Raw genomic sequence first — 16,530 nt, forward strand, 5'->3', positions numbered from 1 at the left:
AAATAATGGCGATATTATCCATAAATGATGTACCATCATTGTTGATGGTACAGAAGGCCTTTACCAGGGAAAGTAATTTATAAAAAAAATCTGCTCTTTTGGCCAAAGAGGGTTTCCCACCCCTTGGCTTCAGTTGGCACATGGGGACTGCCTCAGGGTCAACAGGATGGAACTTGGGATGTGTAGTGCACTGGAGTCCAAGGGCACCTGGAAGCAGGAGCCACTTGCTCCAAGCCTCCATCAACTGGTTGGCCAAGGCACAGTAGCACTCCACAATGGACCAATAGTTCTGACAAATGCTATTATATGGAAAGCCACTGCCTGCGTCTGTGTTCATCTTCAGTCGGTTTACTAGCCTTCCTTTGGCCTACAGTATGCCATTCTTGACCTGTGCAGTCAGAGGAGAACTTTTCCCCACCCCTAAAATAGTCCTGGTCTCTCTAGAATTGGCATGAACTTTCAACAGGAAAGCCTGCGCAGAGCCAAGGGATAGCTGAGATCTCCTCTTCCATTCCCGCCCTGTGGGTGAGGGGAAGAGAGCAGAGAGGCAAGTTAACCGGCATCACCTGGCCCCTGTCCTCCGAGTGGGAAGAGGACCCACATCTGTGACCGGATCCTCACAGGGTGGCTTTCCACCTACCCAGGCCCTCCAGCCCTTTCACCCCTCCCTCATTCAAAGCCTTGTGCTAGGCCAATGAAATGCCTTCAGTTAGAAAATAACCCCATCCCAGGAAGAAGGGCGTCAGGACCTCGGTTAGGTCTAACTAGCGGGGTCCCTAGCGCAGGCCACAGATGCTCATTAGGATTCTCTTTACGTGCAACACGTGGGGGACGAAGTAGTGTCACATCTCCTGATATTATCTGCCGTCCACAGCCTTTTCATTGAGAGGAGAATGGAAACGCGGCTGCGCCCTGGGCCCCGCCAGCCAGAGCTGGGGCTCCCTCCCTCTGTCTCCCGCCGCTGCTGCCGGGCGGAGGCTCCTAGGAACTGAACCCCATCAGGGGAGCGCAGAGGTGGCCCGGGCCAGAGCGGGCCGCGGGCCGGGCCGCAGACGGGCCTTTGTGCGGGTTGGCTGTTTTCCGAGAGCCACGAGGATGGAAGGGGACTCCCAGGTCTGTGGCTAGTGCAGGCGTCTGGCCCCTGGCCCCTGCGCGGGGCTGCTGGGCTGGTCGGTCCCTGCCGCTCTTGGCCTTGGCAACTTCTGGCCAATGGGTCCTGCCGGCACCGCCCAGGTTCAAGGGGTTGAGCAGGTGCCCCGCCCGGACAGGCGCTGTTGCCGGAGGTCGGGGGCTGCAGGACCCGCGGCCACCTCGCTCCACCAGCCCAACTTGGGCTCGCGCGGCGGGCGCGGCGGCCACTTGTCCCCCGGCTGCCGGTCCAGCGCCTCGGACAGGGGTGAACGAGATGGAGAAACCAGCAGCCGCACCAGCAAAGTGGGGCCGGGGTGAGGGAGCGCTAGAGGAGGGGAGCCCCAGCCCCGATTCGCGCCGAGACGGCACCCTGTGACTGTACCGCCGGTCCGGCCGGAGAGCCTAGGATAGGAGCAGGAGGTGGGAAGACATGGGGTCCGGGCAAGGGTGGAGGAACCATTCTCAGCGCCCCCACCCAGTCAGCCAGCCGAGAAGTGCAAGTTATCACTTAAAAGGCGCGCCCACACCAAGCACCGCTCCTCGCCCCCCAAGGAAACAGCGATGTGACGATCTGGAGAACTAACTGGGAGACCCGAGGAAATAAACGCACGTGTTCTCTCTTTTTGTTTCCCTGGTGGTTGGAATTTGCAGAGTTCTCTTCAGTTGTGGCTTCTAAGTTATTGGTTCCATCGTTCGAAAGGGGCTTTAGAGGTGGATGGGATGTGTGTGTGGGGGGGCACACCCGACCCCTCAGACCTATAGTCCCCATCTCGCAAGTTTGTCCAAGACCAACCCGCCCTCCCACGAGGAGCGAGAGAGTCCCTTCTTCTAAAGGGAACAAACTCTCCATTGCACAAAAGCGGCTTTCCCTCCCCTCCTCCTTTGCACACTACCGCTCCTCCACAAGCATCAAGTTCTCCAGCAGTCCAACTCCAAGTTGGCAGCCCCAGCGCTGCCTGGTGTGCAGAAGACGGACCGAGAGGGGTCCGGGCGGGGAGGGGAAGCTCTGCGGGGGCCCCCTGTTCCTGCACACGCAGGCTGGAGTCCAGGTTGCTGGAAGCCACGGGAGGCTCGAGCCTGCCTGGATTGTGGAGGGTGTTTCTCTAGAGAAAAGAGGGAATAGAGAGCGCTTGTCCTGCACTTTGGGTCGGAAGTGCGCTGTGTGTGTGTGTGTGTGTGTGTGTGTGTGTGTGTGTGTGTGTGTGTGTGTGTGTAGGGGCGGGAAAGAAAAGCACCCTCCGCTGCCCGTCATTCCCTTGCACCGGCCAAGTCCTCGCCAAGCCTCCCGGTGCATCCTTCCTCCGCACCCCCTCCCCTTCTTCCCTCAGCTGGGCTCGCGCGGCGCAGCCGGAGCAGCCAGTGAGAGCAACATCCTGGAAAGAGGGGGGGAGCACCGCCGCCCCCCAAAAGGGAAAAAAGGCCCCACCCTGACACGTTTTGCTGTTTGCAAGTCCCTCGCACCCCGCCACCCCCGCACCTCCTCCTCGCGCTCGCGGCCCCCCCAGCCCGCTGCGCGCACATCAAAGCTCCTCTCCGCCGCGCACAGTGGCCGCGGCTCACTAATGGGATTGCAGGCTGGTGCCTGGCTCCGCTGCTGCCGCCGCCGCTGCTCGCGCCGCTGCTGCTGCCGCCGCCGCCGGAGCCCCAGCCCGAGCCCCCGCCAGCCGGAGCCCAGAGCCGCCGCACCCGGGGGCCGAAGCCGCGGCGATGATCCGAATCTTTCCGGATTTCAGCGTGCAGGTGACGGCCGCGGCGGCTGGCGGGGCGGCCGCGGGGGTGCCGGCGGGCGCCGGCATGGGGAGGGCCAGCGCCGCGGCCAACGGCACCCCGCAGAACGTCCAGGGCATCACCTCCTATCAGCAGCGGTGAGTAGTCCCGCCCGGGCTGGGAGCGTGCCCCCGTCCCGGGGTGCCGGGGTGGGACGCACTTTACCTCCTGTTTTCTGTGTCACGACACATGCACATCGCTAGAGCGCACTTTGCTCGCCCCTCGTTCTACGGAGGAGAAAGAAAAGAGTAATTCACAATTCGGATCGAAAGGCACTCCGATGTGCTGACAAAGTGAAATCACCGTTTGCCCTCTGCCTGGCCCCGAAGCCAGAGCTAGCCAAAGAGTTGCAGAGAAGTCTGAGACACCGCACAAGGTGCTTTGGCAAAGTTTGGGTCCCCGTCCCCTTCGGCGGTGCTCTCTCAGTGCCTCCGCCGGGTGCCGACTCTCGCTGACGGGCAGCCAGGGCGGCAATTGATCACCCGAGGCTGATTGATCATTTGTTTCCAAACAGAATAGGAACGATTTTCACGTGTAGCTGTAGACTTGCAATTCTACATAATAGTGTTATCGTGTCACCTGTTACTACAGGGAAATACAGCATGAAATCCGAGTCTCCCAGGCGCTGTTAAGTATTCATCTTAAACGCATTATAATGCAAATGCCTCAGATTCAGAGATGCGAGTTAGGAAGCAAATTTTACAAAGTTAGTCGAGGTGGTGAGAAAGAAGCAAGTTTTAAAGTATGACTTGTTTGCATTTTCTCCCAGATATTTATAAATTTAAAAAATATGACTGTGACGTTGAAATAGAAAACGTTCTTTGAATCAGTAAGGAAAGAAAGGGGAAAAATCACCACCACCAATGCCCTAGAACCCTAAAGTTTTTCCTTAGGGACAACTTGTGATGTCCCAAGATTTTATGGAAAATGTAATCCACAAAGATGTGCTGAGGAAAACTAACAATGTAGTACAAAAGGTAAGCCCCCCCCCCCATTTGTGGGGCTCAGTTCTTTTAGAAGATGGAGAGAAAACAAGAACACATGAAAATGTGAAATTAAATATTTGTGTTTCCCAGATTGCACACGATTAAACATCTGAGAGATTTGCCAATGGCATTTAACTTAAAATATACACAATGCATAATTCAAACAACAGTTCCTATTTTTACCTTGTATTTCAAACTTCATTGATTTGAGAACCTTTGATTTGAACCAACAGTGTTTAAACTGAAAAGGTTAAGATAATCTATCACTGCCATATTTTGTGCCTTCTAACCAATGGCTCAGCGGCCAGAGCAGACTTTGCATAACACACTGAATGTTTTCCAAGTTGATGCGCATTGCTGCAAATATTCTGTGGAAGACTTCATTATATGCTTTGAGTACTGTTGGAAGTTTTCAAAAAAGTCTTGAAAATAACTCAAAAAGAGGCTGTTCCTTGTCACAGAGATTTTTTTTGTTGTTGTTTAAGTTATTCTAGTCTTGTTTTACTTCAGTGATTACAAGAACCTTTAATACAAAAGATCTGGGAATCTTTCAAACATAAAGGACTTAGAAAAGAATTCGATTTAGAAAAGAATTAGATTTTTTTTCATGGTTCAGGTATGGTTTTTTGTCACTTATAAAACATTTAAATGACAATAGACTCAGGCGGTCACTTTAACCAGGAAGTGGAAGCCATTGTCACAATAGTATGGTCTGTGAAGTAGGGACCAAGGGTCAGAGATGTCAGACAGCTTTTGGACCATTTCGGGGAATTCTGGGCAACTTCAACTAGCCCATAAGATATAAATTGGGCGTAAAGGGAGGTGGTGGATTCAGCCTGTAGATTTTTTTCTCAGAGTGTTGGTGTCTTTTACCAAGAAGATATTCCCACGTCCAATTTTCCTGTAAGTCAGGAGCATCCCGGGGTAACTCTCCATGGTCCCCCACTCCAACACTGACAGCTCAATGATGCCTTCCACAGTCACCTTTGCAATCAGGCCACTTCATCAAGTCACATAATCCCACCACTTGTTCTAAAGACTAAAGCTCTGAAAACAATCAACTCTAAAATTTAGCCTTTGGGAGGTATTATTCCCTTCCTCTCTTTTTACGTCCTGTCATATTGACAGAGAAGAGGTGTTAGCTATGAAAAATGTAGCCGCCTTTGGTTTCTTTACTCCGATTTGATGACACCTGTTACTCCTTTGAGTTTCAGTGAATTTGGAGACAGGAGAGTGAGTCATGTGGGGCAAGATTATTGGCAGGTGTTTAAGGGAGGGTCTGAGTCAGCAGTTAAATCCTCCGTCCTCTGGCACTTCATCAGGAATGTAGGCCACCAACATGTTAGGCTTTAGGGGCTATGAGGGGCAGACTTATTTTCCACCTCAAGACCTGGATATGATCTCTAAAGCAAAAAAAAAAAAAAAAGAAAGAAAGAAAAAGTTTTTCATTAAAATCTTTTGGGGAGTCTGATGAGGGAGTGACTTGGGTGGTGGTGATGTGGGTGTGGAGGGGTTCATGCAGAGAGTGGCCTGTTGGGAGAACACAAGCTTTTCTCGTTCGTCATCTTTGGGCAGAAACACCCTCGGCTGGCTGCCCTGGAGTTGTCCAACTGGCAACTTTCCCTCCTCTCTCCCAGCCCATATATCTTGGACTCAACACTCTTAAGTTCATTTTTCAATCATTCTCATCTTCTCCTACCTGTCGAGTGTACTCCAAAGAGAATTCGAACACCATCATGCAGATTAAACACCTCTGCGATGAAAAACATATGTTTTCAGTTTCCAACTCTCAATCTCACTTTACTGGAATAGAAGGGTAGGACTGAATAGGACCCCTTTGCAGGTCTATTTTTTCTTAAATTTAAAGAACAGTGCAAAGCTTCACATAGGACCGTTTTCCTCCTGGCTTTTTCGTTTATTCAAGTGCTTTGGGAGCCCCTTCCACTTTCTCGGTTGACACCGGACTGACCCAAGTCTCTGCCCCCAAAGCTGCCCACACCCAGCAGAGTGCTTCAGTGGAGAGAACGCTCTGAGCCGGGTCTACCCAGGTAACAGGATTCCAGCACTGGCCCTGCACTGAGCGGAGCTTTCCTTAGGCCTCGTTGGGCTGCAAAATGGGGAGGCAGCTAGGCTAGACAGAACCAGAGGCCCGTAGTTTGGTCCGGTCCTGTCCCAGGTACCGGGAGCCCAGCCGTGAGCGGCGTTTGTGCATGACTGCGTTTGAAGTCCTGGGGGTTCGCCTGTGCAGACGCTGCGGCTGGGGGAACCCGGCTGAGAGCACCAGGACCACGAGGTGCCAGTGCAGCTGCCGGGCCCGCCCACAGGGCTCTGGGCCGCTGGCTTGGCCGGCGCCCTCCCCACCCGCCTATTTCCTTCTGCCCCCGAAGGCGCGCGGGACGGTGTCCTGCCCGAGCCGGCTCCCGGGGCCTCCCGGTTCCCCGGTTCCTTCCCCGCTGGCTGTGATTCTCTAGAGAAGGGAAGTGTTCAAAACTGCAACTGAGTGGCGTTGTTGCGCCAGCAGCCGAGCATCCCAGTCCCCCAAGGAAAGAGAGGGAGAGAGGGAGAGAAGGATGGGGGTGGGGGGCTGAGGGGAGAAGGGGTATAGGGGGGTGTGTGTTTGCCTGCGAGGGAGCGCTTTGGAGCAAAGTAGCTGGAAAATGCCCAGAAATACTTTCACAGCGGTCAAGCGGGGAAGCCCCCCGGAGTCCTCCTCCCCCGCCCCTCGGGGCCTCGGCCCCGACCGCCCCCCGCGGGGAGGGTGTGCGCCCACCTGCCACCCGCGGCTCCGGGGGGCGGCGGAGGGGGGTGTGGCGGCGCGCGCGGTGAGAACCCGGAGGCGGCGGGGCCCTGTGCCCGGCTGCCCGCGGGCCGTGCGGCAGCCTCCCCCCGCCGTCGCCGCCTCCCCCTCCTCCCCGCCGCCGGTCGCCTGTCTCCGCCGGGCATGTCTCGGGAGCCGGAGCGGCCCGGGCCGCGGGGGCTCTGCGGCGCATGGACGGCGGCGGCGCCCGGCGAGCAGGGGGAGGAGAAGGCGCAGGCGGCGGAGGAGGCGGCGACCTGCAGCGAGAGGCACCGGCGGCGCGAGGGGCCGGCCGGCCGCCGGCGAGGCTCCAGCGCCACTACTTTTCCGTAGCCTCCCCGCCTCGGCAGCGCGGCCGCCGCCGCCAGCACGGCCACGGCCACGGCCACGGCCACGACCGCTGCCCGCTGGCCCCGCCGAGCGCCGCGCACGCCCGCACTCACTCCCGCCACCCCGCGCACACGCACACCCCCCGCCCTCCCACACCCCCACCCGGGGAGGGGGGAGAGAGGCAAAAAGTAAGAGAGGAAAAAAAATAGCAGGAAGATGGCGCCCACCAAGCCCAGCTTTCAGCAGGATCCTTCCAGGCGAGAACGGTAACACTTTTCTGTTTATTGAACCTGCCGCCAGGGCGGTTGCTCCAACGCCGCCGCCGCCGCCGAGGCGCTGGGCCGGCTCCCAGCCCGCCTCCTGGGCCGCGAGCCCGCGGGACCCCGGCTGCCGGTGCGGGCGGCGCGCCCGCCGCTCCCCGCGCATTGTCCCCCCGCGGCTGCGGCGAGCGGGCTCCCGCGGCGGCCGCGCCGGGCTCTCCGAGCAGTCGCACCAGCTGGGCTCGGCGAATAGAGTGACTCGCTGCCAGAGGAAAAAAAAAAAAAAAAGGAAAAAAAGGAAAAGAAAAAGAAAAAAAAGAAAGAAAAGAAAAACAAACACAAAAGAGAAGGGGCTGCTGCGGGAGGGGAGCAGCGGGAGGTGGGGCCGGCCTCCCCGGGGCGCCGCAGGTCCCCTGGCAGCTGCTCTCTAGGAAGGAATGAGGCTGGGGAGGGGGGCGGCGGGCGGGAGGAGGAGGAGGAGGCGGAGGAGGCGGCCGGGGGCGGGGAGCGAGCTCGCGCCGGGCCGGGCTGAGTCGGAGCCGCCGTGTCCGAGGAGCTGCTAGGCCGGGCGAGGAGCGGAGCCCAGCGGGCGCACGGCCGCCGCCTCCCGCCCGGGCTGTGCCCTCGGCCACGGCAACTTGTGGGTCTCTCTTGCTTTGCCCTCCGCTCTCCCTTTCCCTCCTCTCCACCCCCCAACCTCCGCAGAAAGAGAAAAAAAGATAAACGGGGAAACCCCACATTTTAAAGAAGCCACCAAACAGCGAGATGTGAAATGTGCCAACAGTTGGAGCATCTATGCCCCGTTAGTTACTGTTCCGGGACCTGTGTTATAAAAAGTTCCTGGTGAGAATTGCATATCCAGGCTGGGGCTCAGCGGAGCATGTCTGTTTGAAGTTAGTTAAACTAAAGCCAGAGGGAAAGGGAATTTGTATTCAAATATCCTTCACCGTCCTTCCTAACGTGAATGGCATTGTTAGGTTTCAGCGTAACTACCCCCCCTTCTCCGCCCCCTCCACACCCCCCAGTGGTTTTCCCTCCTGCTGTCCACACAGCCTACTTTGTTTGGAATCTTTTTTTGCTATTAATTGGCAGTGTCAATGACATTGATTGCATATAGCATATTTGTTTGAGCAAAGTGACTATCTCTTTCTGTCTCTGAAGAGGAAATGCTCCATAGGAAGTATGAAATGTTACCCATTGATTCCTGAGGAAAACAAATGGAGTGAGATGTAGGCAGCCCCCCCCCCCACCCCGCCCCCAGCAGAGATGTTTACTTTCTTCAAATGTTTAACTGATCTTGAAGATGAGGGGAGTCCTTAGCTGCAAAATTTAATTATTATTACATGGGCGGTTTAATTTTTGATACAACATAGCATTTAACATATAGCTTATAGCCAGAGAAAGCAGAGAGGCATTTAGACAAGCTATTCGTTTAAAAAGCTTCAGTTGCATTGTTCCTTGTCTCCTTCATACAATAAGGACCTCAGGATTAATTTTGTTGAGTAGATACATACTAATTCCAAACTCTAGGTAGTTTCTATATAAGTCACATTCCTGAGAGTAAACCAGTTCTTAGAGATGTTAAATGTGTATAGAATTTACTATCTGGTAACTCATATAGCTAAAATGAATATTTAGTATTAGTGTTTTATGAAGAATTCACATATTAACTATTTTACCTTTTCAGATAGAAAAATTGTATCAACATGGTGATGAACACTTTTGAAATCAGAAGATTATAATTTCCTTCCTCCCTTCCTTCTTCCCCCCTTTTCCCAGGTTCTATGGGGTAGTAAATGTATTTACTGGGATGGCCCCAGTAATCTCTCTAGCAGAGGCCTATTTGTGTGCCATTTTGGGAATTTCTCTGAGATAGGAATCTTGAAGATAGAATTAATTTGTGGAGGAAACTTCATAGCCTGTGCATGAGCGCTTTCTTTATCACCTGTCTCCATTTGGCATTCGGAGAAGGTAAATCAAAGTGCGCGATTTGTTATTCTGCTCCACTTGAGAGCTGAACTAAATAACACTTGGTCTGAAATTCTGATTGAAGTTGTAGGAGGATATACTGTATTTAATTTAATGCCCTTTAATAGCATCTTCTTGTTCAGCTCGGATGCTGTCATTTTAAAGGTTGGATCTGAGAAGGTTTAACCTGTAGGGAGAAGGAGGAGTAATAAGGAGGCAGGGGCCGGAGGAGCGATGTAGAGGAAGGGATGGAGGAGTTATAAACCAAATGTTTCAAACAATAATAACTGCAAACTTGTCTCTGGTATCCAAACAGTTGTTTTACACACTGAGGGTTAACTTTGTTTGTAGGGTTTTAAATGCTCGTAACACTTTAAGTGTAAACATTACACATGCCAGTTGTTTTGGTTTTGTAGTGGGAAATGGGAAGTAGGGTGGTTGATTGAGGAGGGGGTTTTCATAGTTACTTGCTAAGTAGAGTCATTTCACCTTGATGTTCACTTTGTGCCTGGAACTTGTTGGTTAGTAGTATTATTTCTTAGTAATGGTTGAACACAAGTAGGTTTATAAAAGGTGACTTTCTGTGGACATGCTTTAAGACTGTGATTTTCAAACTTCTTCCTCTCATGGCACACATTAACTATTAAAATTCTAAGACATGTCTCAGAGTATTTTTTGCTGCTCTAACAATAAAATAGGTATGATTTTGATTCATTCACACCAGACAGCTATTGTTGTGTTGACTGTTGTCATTTTTTTTATTTGACAATCTAAGGGAAAAGAGGTCAGTGCCCCTGACTAAATAGTCAGGTATTGCATGTTTTAAAAATTCTTGTGGCACACCAGTGTGCCATGGCACACCTGTTGAAAATTGCTGCTTTAAGTGATATCTTTTCAATTAATTTCAAATAATTAATATCATAAAGACATTTATGGACACTATTCTTTACTGCTTTTCAAATACACCAGTAATCAAAAACACATAGAAAAAGTATATTTATATTTGGTGGGATATTTGTGGATGACTCTTTGGAGTCATCCTTTTGCTTATTTATGAAATACCTGACCTGCATATAATAGTAAAGTAAACATTCATTTCCTTCTAATTTTGTTTATAGAGTAAATTTTGGAAAAAAATAAGGTGTTTCTTGATAATGTCTTTAATTACTACTTAGTATTCTTTAAATTTCTCTGGATCATATACAGAGAAAATGCCTCTTTAGAGCCTTAAAAATACAGTTGAAAACCTTATATATTTAAACGTGTTTGATTTCTCTTTAAACTCCAGTAGGCTGCAAATTATGTAGCATGACTGCAGAGTTTTTCCACTATGTGGATGTATAACCAGGAAAATTAGACTGACAGAAGTGTCAAGCATGTGATCTGCTCATGCTGGTCTGCAAAGCACATTCCTGTAGTCTAGGGCTTTTGGTTCAAAAAGTAAAGGTGGTGGTAGTGACTTTTGGGGAGGTATTTCTTGCTACAGTGTAAGCTTAAACACAGAGTGATAAATGATGATATGCGTTGTCTAGCACTTGCTTATATATAAATAGCTCCACAAGATTGCTTAAATGATAATCGAAAATATGAAATAGGATGGCCTTCATATCACAAGGCCAAGGGTCTACAAATGGAAAAACTGAAATAATGAAATATTTCCAAGGCAACAGACTGTCAACAAGAACCGTAATGCATGGGCATATCATAGAACCACCGAGAGGATATTAGATCGTATAACTCCAGAGCCAGGAGTTATAATGACCTTAGTTATGTAGCACCCTCCCACATTACAACATCCTTCCATATTCCCAGTTTCTAATTTCTGAATGGAAAGACGTATAGCTACTCCAAACCTGTAACGTGCCAATTACTAGGTTTGATTTGTTATAATGAGCAAACTTGACTGTAACATTATTTGATGCTTTTTTGAGTGGGGGACGGGGGAAGTTACGTGAAGTATTTTCAGCACCTAGTGGTGTCATGAGTAACATTTTGGTCCCTCTGTCTTCACATTCTTGAAAATATAACTTTTATATTTACTTAAAGGTAGGAGAAAAAAATCTCTCAGCAATGAATTGATAAGAATTACATTGCAGCTTATATAGGATCTACAGACTGGAACAGCTTGATATTATTAGTTACATGAAGTTTTTATTTCCCCTGAAATTCTTCTACATGATGATTGCTCTACCATAGAGCTATTTTATAGGAATGCCAGAATTTTCATGAACCCCTCGCCCCTTTTGCTCTGTCCCAGATCTTAGTTTGCAATCCACTGGCTTGTTCAGATTGTATATGTTTAAAACAGGACCTGAAGTTCAGAATCCCCTGCTCTATGGTGAAGTTTTCTACAACAGTGTGTGTGATTGTATGTATGTATGTATATGTAAATGTATATGTATATGTATATGTATATGTGTGTGTATATATATATGCATATATGTATATACAAGCTTTTGTAAAGCAGCACTTTGTGTGTGTGTAGGCAGTGCAGCTTTTATTTAGTTCTTTATCAAGCTGTAGAGCTTTATATTTGGTAGGCTATTTATGGAACATATGTCATGAAGATTAGTAACAATGACCCCAATGTAAACCTTAGTCTATTTATGTTTTCTTATTTTTCCTGCAGTTCTTGTGACCCTTTTTCCTATGGAGAATGCCATCTCTAAATTTAAAGAAAATTCAGCACACAGGAGAGGAAGTAGCCTCTCCCTTGGTGGATACCTGGCCACTTGTTCTACATTGTAGCATTTCATACTTGAAATAATTTTAAAAACACTTGCATTGCCATTGGCTTAGAATCTAACTTCAGGTGTTTTATAGACATTCCTTAATTGTTTACCCTGGGTAATGCTGAAACCTAGTGGAAGAGTTTGTGTGTTGAACATTTATTTTAATTGATTAAAATACTGATTTTAAAATTTAAATGCTATCAAAGTTGCACATAACAGATTGTGTAAAACTTTAACTATTTAAATCTGTATTATGATTAAGTAAGAACTACCAAAATTTATGGGAAAATATACTTATGTTTGCTTTGCATGAAATAATGTTAGTATTTTCACAGTAAATAGTGCCCTCCCCCCCCCCCCCCCTTATTGGGCATTGTAATAAACCAACTGTAACCAAATGTTATTTTTCCTGTGCTGGGCCCCATTAGTGTGAATAGGTAGGATGTTTGCACTATTAAGTTTGATAGAACCTTACATAGTTAGGATAATTTGTAGTAATATTAATAATACTACAGGGTACAAGTAGGATATGGCTTGGTAAGAGGAAAGTGATCACTACTATATTTGAAATGACTAGTGTAGTGACAAAATTAAACAACACTTGAAGTTATTGTCTGTATATATTGCTAACGCGTAATGTTTTGGTGAATTAATTGGAATAGTTGTGGCCTTTTGCACAACATCATGAGATGCAAAATGAAAATCCCGTATTACTGTGGCCGAAAGTGCTTGTGGCCCTTGCTGCTCATTATTGACTGGTTCGCACACTCAGCTTTGTTTATTGAACCTCTCCTATGGACCATGGGTTAGTAGTGAATAATATATCCCGTAAGAGCAGTTGTTCTGGTCGTAGATTAATCCCTGTTTTGGACATGCAAAATATTACAGAGATCCAGAAAACACCTTTTCTGAAAGAGGAAGAGGTGCAGAATTCATGGAAGTATACATAAGGCTCTCTATTGCTTTTGACTTCTGTTAGCTTAGTATTCTGGGGGACAGACATTCAGCTTGTGAAATATTGGAATTAATGATTATGAAATGATTAGTTCTAGGTAAACAAGAAGAAAAGATGCTATATAAATATACATTATTGGAAATTTTAAAGAAGATGTCTGATGTTATGTAAAAATAAAAATAGACCCTGGTTGATTTGGCTCAGTGGATAGAGCACCGGCTTGTGGACTGAAAGGTCCCAGTTAGATTCTGGTCAAGGGCACATGCCTGAGTTGTGGGCTTGATCCCCAGTGGAGGGTGTGCAGGAGGCAGCTGATCGATGATTCTCTCTCATCATTTATGTTTCTCTCTCTCCCTCTTCCTTCCTCTCTGAAATCAATAAAAATATATTAAAATAAATAAGTAAGTAAGTAAGTAAATAAATAAATAAATAAATAAATAAGAGATCACATATGAGGATAAACATTATTGGACACTGCTATGTTTCAGGTCCTGTACTGAATATTTCACAGTAATTTTCTCATTAGTTTCCCCATTGCCATATGAGGGAAGTGCTAATATCCCATTAATGGATGAGCAAATAGAGGCTTCTCTGTTCTCAAGGAGGGTGGTAGAGTTAGAGATTGAATTCAGGTTTGGGCCGAAGTGTGGAAGGACCTGCAATTTTTGATTTTTGAAGTCAGGGATTTCTGAAGAGACGCTGGAGAGAGTTCTGACGACAGAAAGACCAAGCACTTTATGGACAGTGATCAAGATCTCAGCTTCTTGGTCCTTCATCAGATGTTTGGAGAATTTCAGAAATATAGCGTTTATGAAGTTAGAGGAAGAATCAATGTTCAAATTATTTTCACTCTATTGTTTAACATTTGAGTAGTTTTGTGAGCAAACTCCATGACTACATATGTTTCAGGGCAGATCTTTTTACTGATGGTTAGAGGAGAATCATTTTGCCACGTACGTAAGCCTATTTGGCCGTAGCCTTGCAAGTACACCAGGACCTCCTCTGATCCTGAGCCTTTGCCTCAGTTTGTCTAAGTTTACAGTTAAGGAATTTCAATTTTGTGATAGTTTTGCCACCAAATGGTTAGAAACAGCCTCGTAGAGCTTTCTGAGTAACACACTTTAGTGTCTAACTGTATTTCTAGATATTGGGCTATTGCAGGATAAGGACTTGTACAAGTTGGCCTCTTGCCAACTTATCTGGCATATTAATAATGGCAGCAAGCATTTCTATAGCACTAGGTGCCAGGTACTTTTCGAAGGGTTTTGTATATAGTATAGGCCTTATTTAATTAAAAACATAACATGTTAAAAATGGATCACAATAAATACATAAATTGTTATCATTATTTAGTGCCCCTCCTCCCACCCCCTGCATTTTGAAGAACAGAAAGTCTTTGGTAATATTTTTATTTCTTTAATGCCAGGAATGAAAGGGGTTGGTTTGGTATAGCAATTTCTTGACAAAACTATACTTTAGGAAACTTTGTAGCATTTGACTCCATCTCTGCTCATTGTAGCATGTACACTAGATCTGAGGTAGAAGAGAAGCATGCCATATTTAGCTTAACGTTTTTGGATGCAATACTGTTAACCAAATAGCTTCTTTAAAAATGTGCATAGTAGACATTTCAGAGTTTGAAAGGACGAGATAAGCAGTGCTTGAATATTTGTGGTTGGATGAGCTGAGTATTTTGCTGTGTATCTCAATTACTCACTTTTATATTCATAAATTTTTTGTTTACATAAAGAATAGGTTGCTATATAAAATGTTGGGAATGGCTCATTTAAAGGGTTGGTCTGCTAAGATATTGAAGATAAAAAGCAGCAGTCAGTAGAAAGTATAAGTAAAAAATGGGCTGCAAAATTTATAACAGCATTCAGAAAATCTTAAAAGAAATCACAGCTGATTACAGTATTTTATATACTATGCTAATACAGAATTAAAGGTCTCTGACTTGGGTGTCTAGGTTGTAACTTACCAAATCTTTATCACATCTTTTGGAAAGTAGTGCAGCGTAGCATTTTAAAACTACTTTATGGAATCATAGGTCATTTCAGTAATATCTCATGCTGGTAGACTGGGGACATTTTATTTGTAAGATTTATAAAAATATTTTATTATGAAAAAATTAATATTGGATTGAGGGCCATTTTTATGAGAACATAACTAAAATTAACACCCTCCCCCAATCTGTGAATTTTCCTTTCTGCTATTGTAACACTGCAGAAAATGATATTAGCTCTAAACTTCATTCAGAAGAACTTTACTTAGAAAGATTGCAGTATTATGGTAGGGGCAAATGAAAATATTGAAACTTTGTAAAGCCTATCTCTGTCTCTTGTTCTAGAAAATGGAGATATCAATGAAAAGAGATATTTTAGTAATTAATATGTATTGCACTTATGAAGGAACATTTTTTTCCTATAAAAACAATTTATTCCTCAGGATCTATTACTGAAAAACATACCTTCTATTCATATATATGAATGGGATGGTTTGATTTACTGCACACAATTTCTGTATATGATATACATGGCTTATATATAAGATCATATATATATATGTATATGTATATGTATATGTGTATATATATATATATATATGTGTGTGTGTGTGTGTGTGTGTATTTGTATAAACCAGATATACCATGTTTGTGCATATCTACCTAAAATGGGAAAATATTACAAAAATGTCTTGAACAGGTTATAAATGTCTTATTTTAGAGCAAGTTAAATTTAAATATAGGCTGTGGATTGGTGACTTTTTTGTTTTCCTAATGCTGTAAAGAAAAGTAGGCTCATCATTTTTTTTGCACATTTTTATTGTTCTGTGTAAATGTAATTTGTTAATCCTGTGAAATTTGTCATAGATAAATTTGCTTGGATTATCTTGTCACCACCGTATCTGCATTCTTTTGTTCATTGCTTATTCATAATTTAACAGTCTGGCAGTGAGCCTTTTTGGGATGCTCACAAAAGATATACGACCTCTTCCAGCTGCTACTATAACCTGCAGAATGCACAGCAAGACATTAGAAACGTGAGGATTCCTCTACTGATTAAAGTGCTCTTCATTTAAACAGTATGTTCATAAGAATCTCAGGAATCTTTGGCTACCAGCAGTTTTGATTTTTTTTTTCTTCCTAACAGAATTAGTGCTAACAATTGAATCTTCATCTGGTATGAATTTTTCAGATTATCCAACGAAGTTAATTCCTTGAATGCTGTTTCTTCTTTATAACTAAATACTTAACATTTTTGTATTTGGGGGTGTTAAAGTTATTCAGAAATGTGTTTTTTTGGACAAGGAAGACTGGAGGGTGGAGGAATGATCACATCCTAATCTTAGAAGAAATGGTTGGTTTAATCCTACTTGAATCCAAGCACTTTACAGTTTATACTCTAAACACCCTATATTATGTTATATGGCATATATTAAAAATAGAATGTTAGTTGAAGTATAACCACATCTTTATAGGTTTTCGTTATTCTGAATTAGTTTAGCATATAAATTTATTCTCATTTCCTCTCTCTCTCTCTCTCTCTCTCTCTCTCTCTCTCTCTTGTTCTCGCTCTCTCTCTCTCTCAATCAGCAGATCAGT

At 46.0% G+C, this 16,530-nt stretch overlaps 1 protein-coding gene across 4 annotated transcripts in view; it reads left to right on the forward strand.

Annotated features, from left to right (window-relative positions):
- The first annotated feature begins 2,656 nt into the window (after window positions 1-2,656).
- Window positions 2,657-16,530, forward strand: part of NPAS3 (neuronal PAS domain protein 3) — an 898,961-nt gene continuing 885,087 nt past the window's right edge. For 3 of the 4 annotated variants that reach the window (XM_059710285.1, XM_059710294.1, XM_059710300.1), the window contains exon 1: window positions 6,831-7,277. In XM_059710285.1, coding sequence (XP_059566268.1) covers window positions 7,228-7,277 — 50 coding nt within the window. In that variant the 5' untranslated portion in view covers window positions 6,831-7,227. Of the gene's footprint in view, window positions 2,997-6,830; window positions 7,278-16,530 lie in introns of those variants that run through there. The other variant, XM_059710311.1, reaches the window with a different exon arrangement.

Source organism: Myotis daubentonii, chromosome 1, assembly GCF_963259705.1.
Source record: "Myotis daubentonii chromosome 1, mMyoDau2.1, whole genome shotgun sequence".
Taxonomy (NCBI): Eukaryota; Metazoa; Chordata; class Mammalia; order Chiroptera; family Vespertilionidae; genus Myotis; species Myotis daubentonii.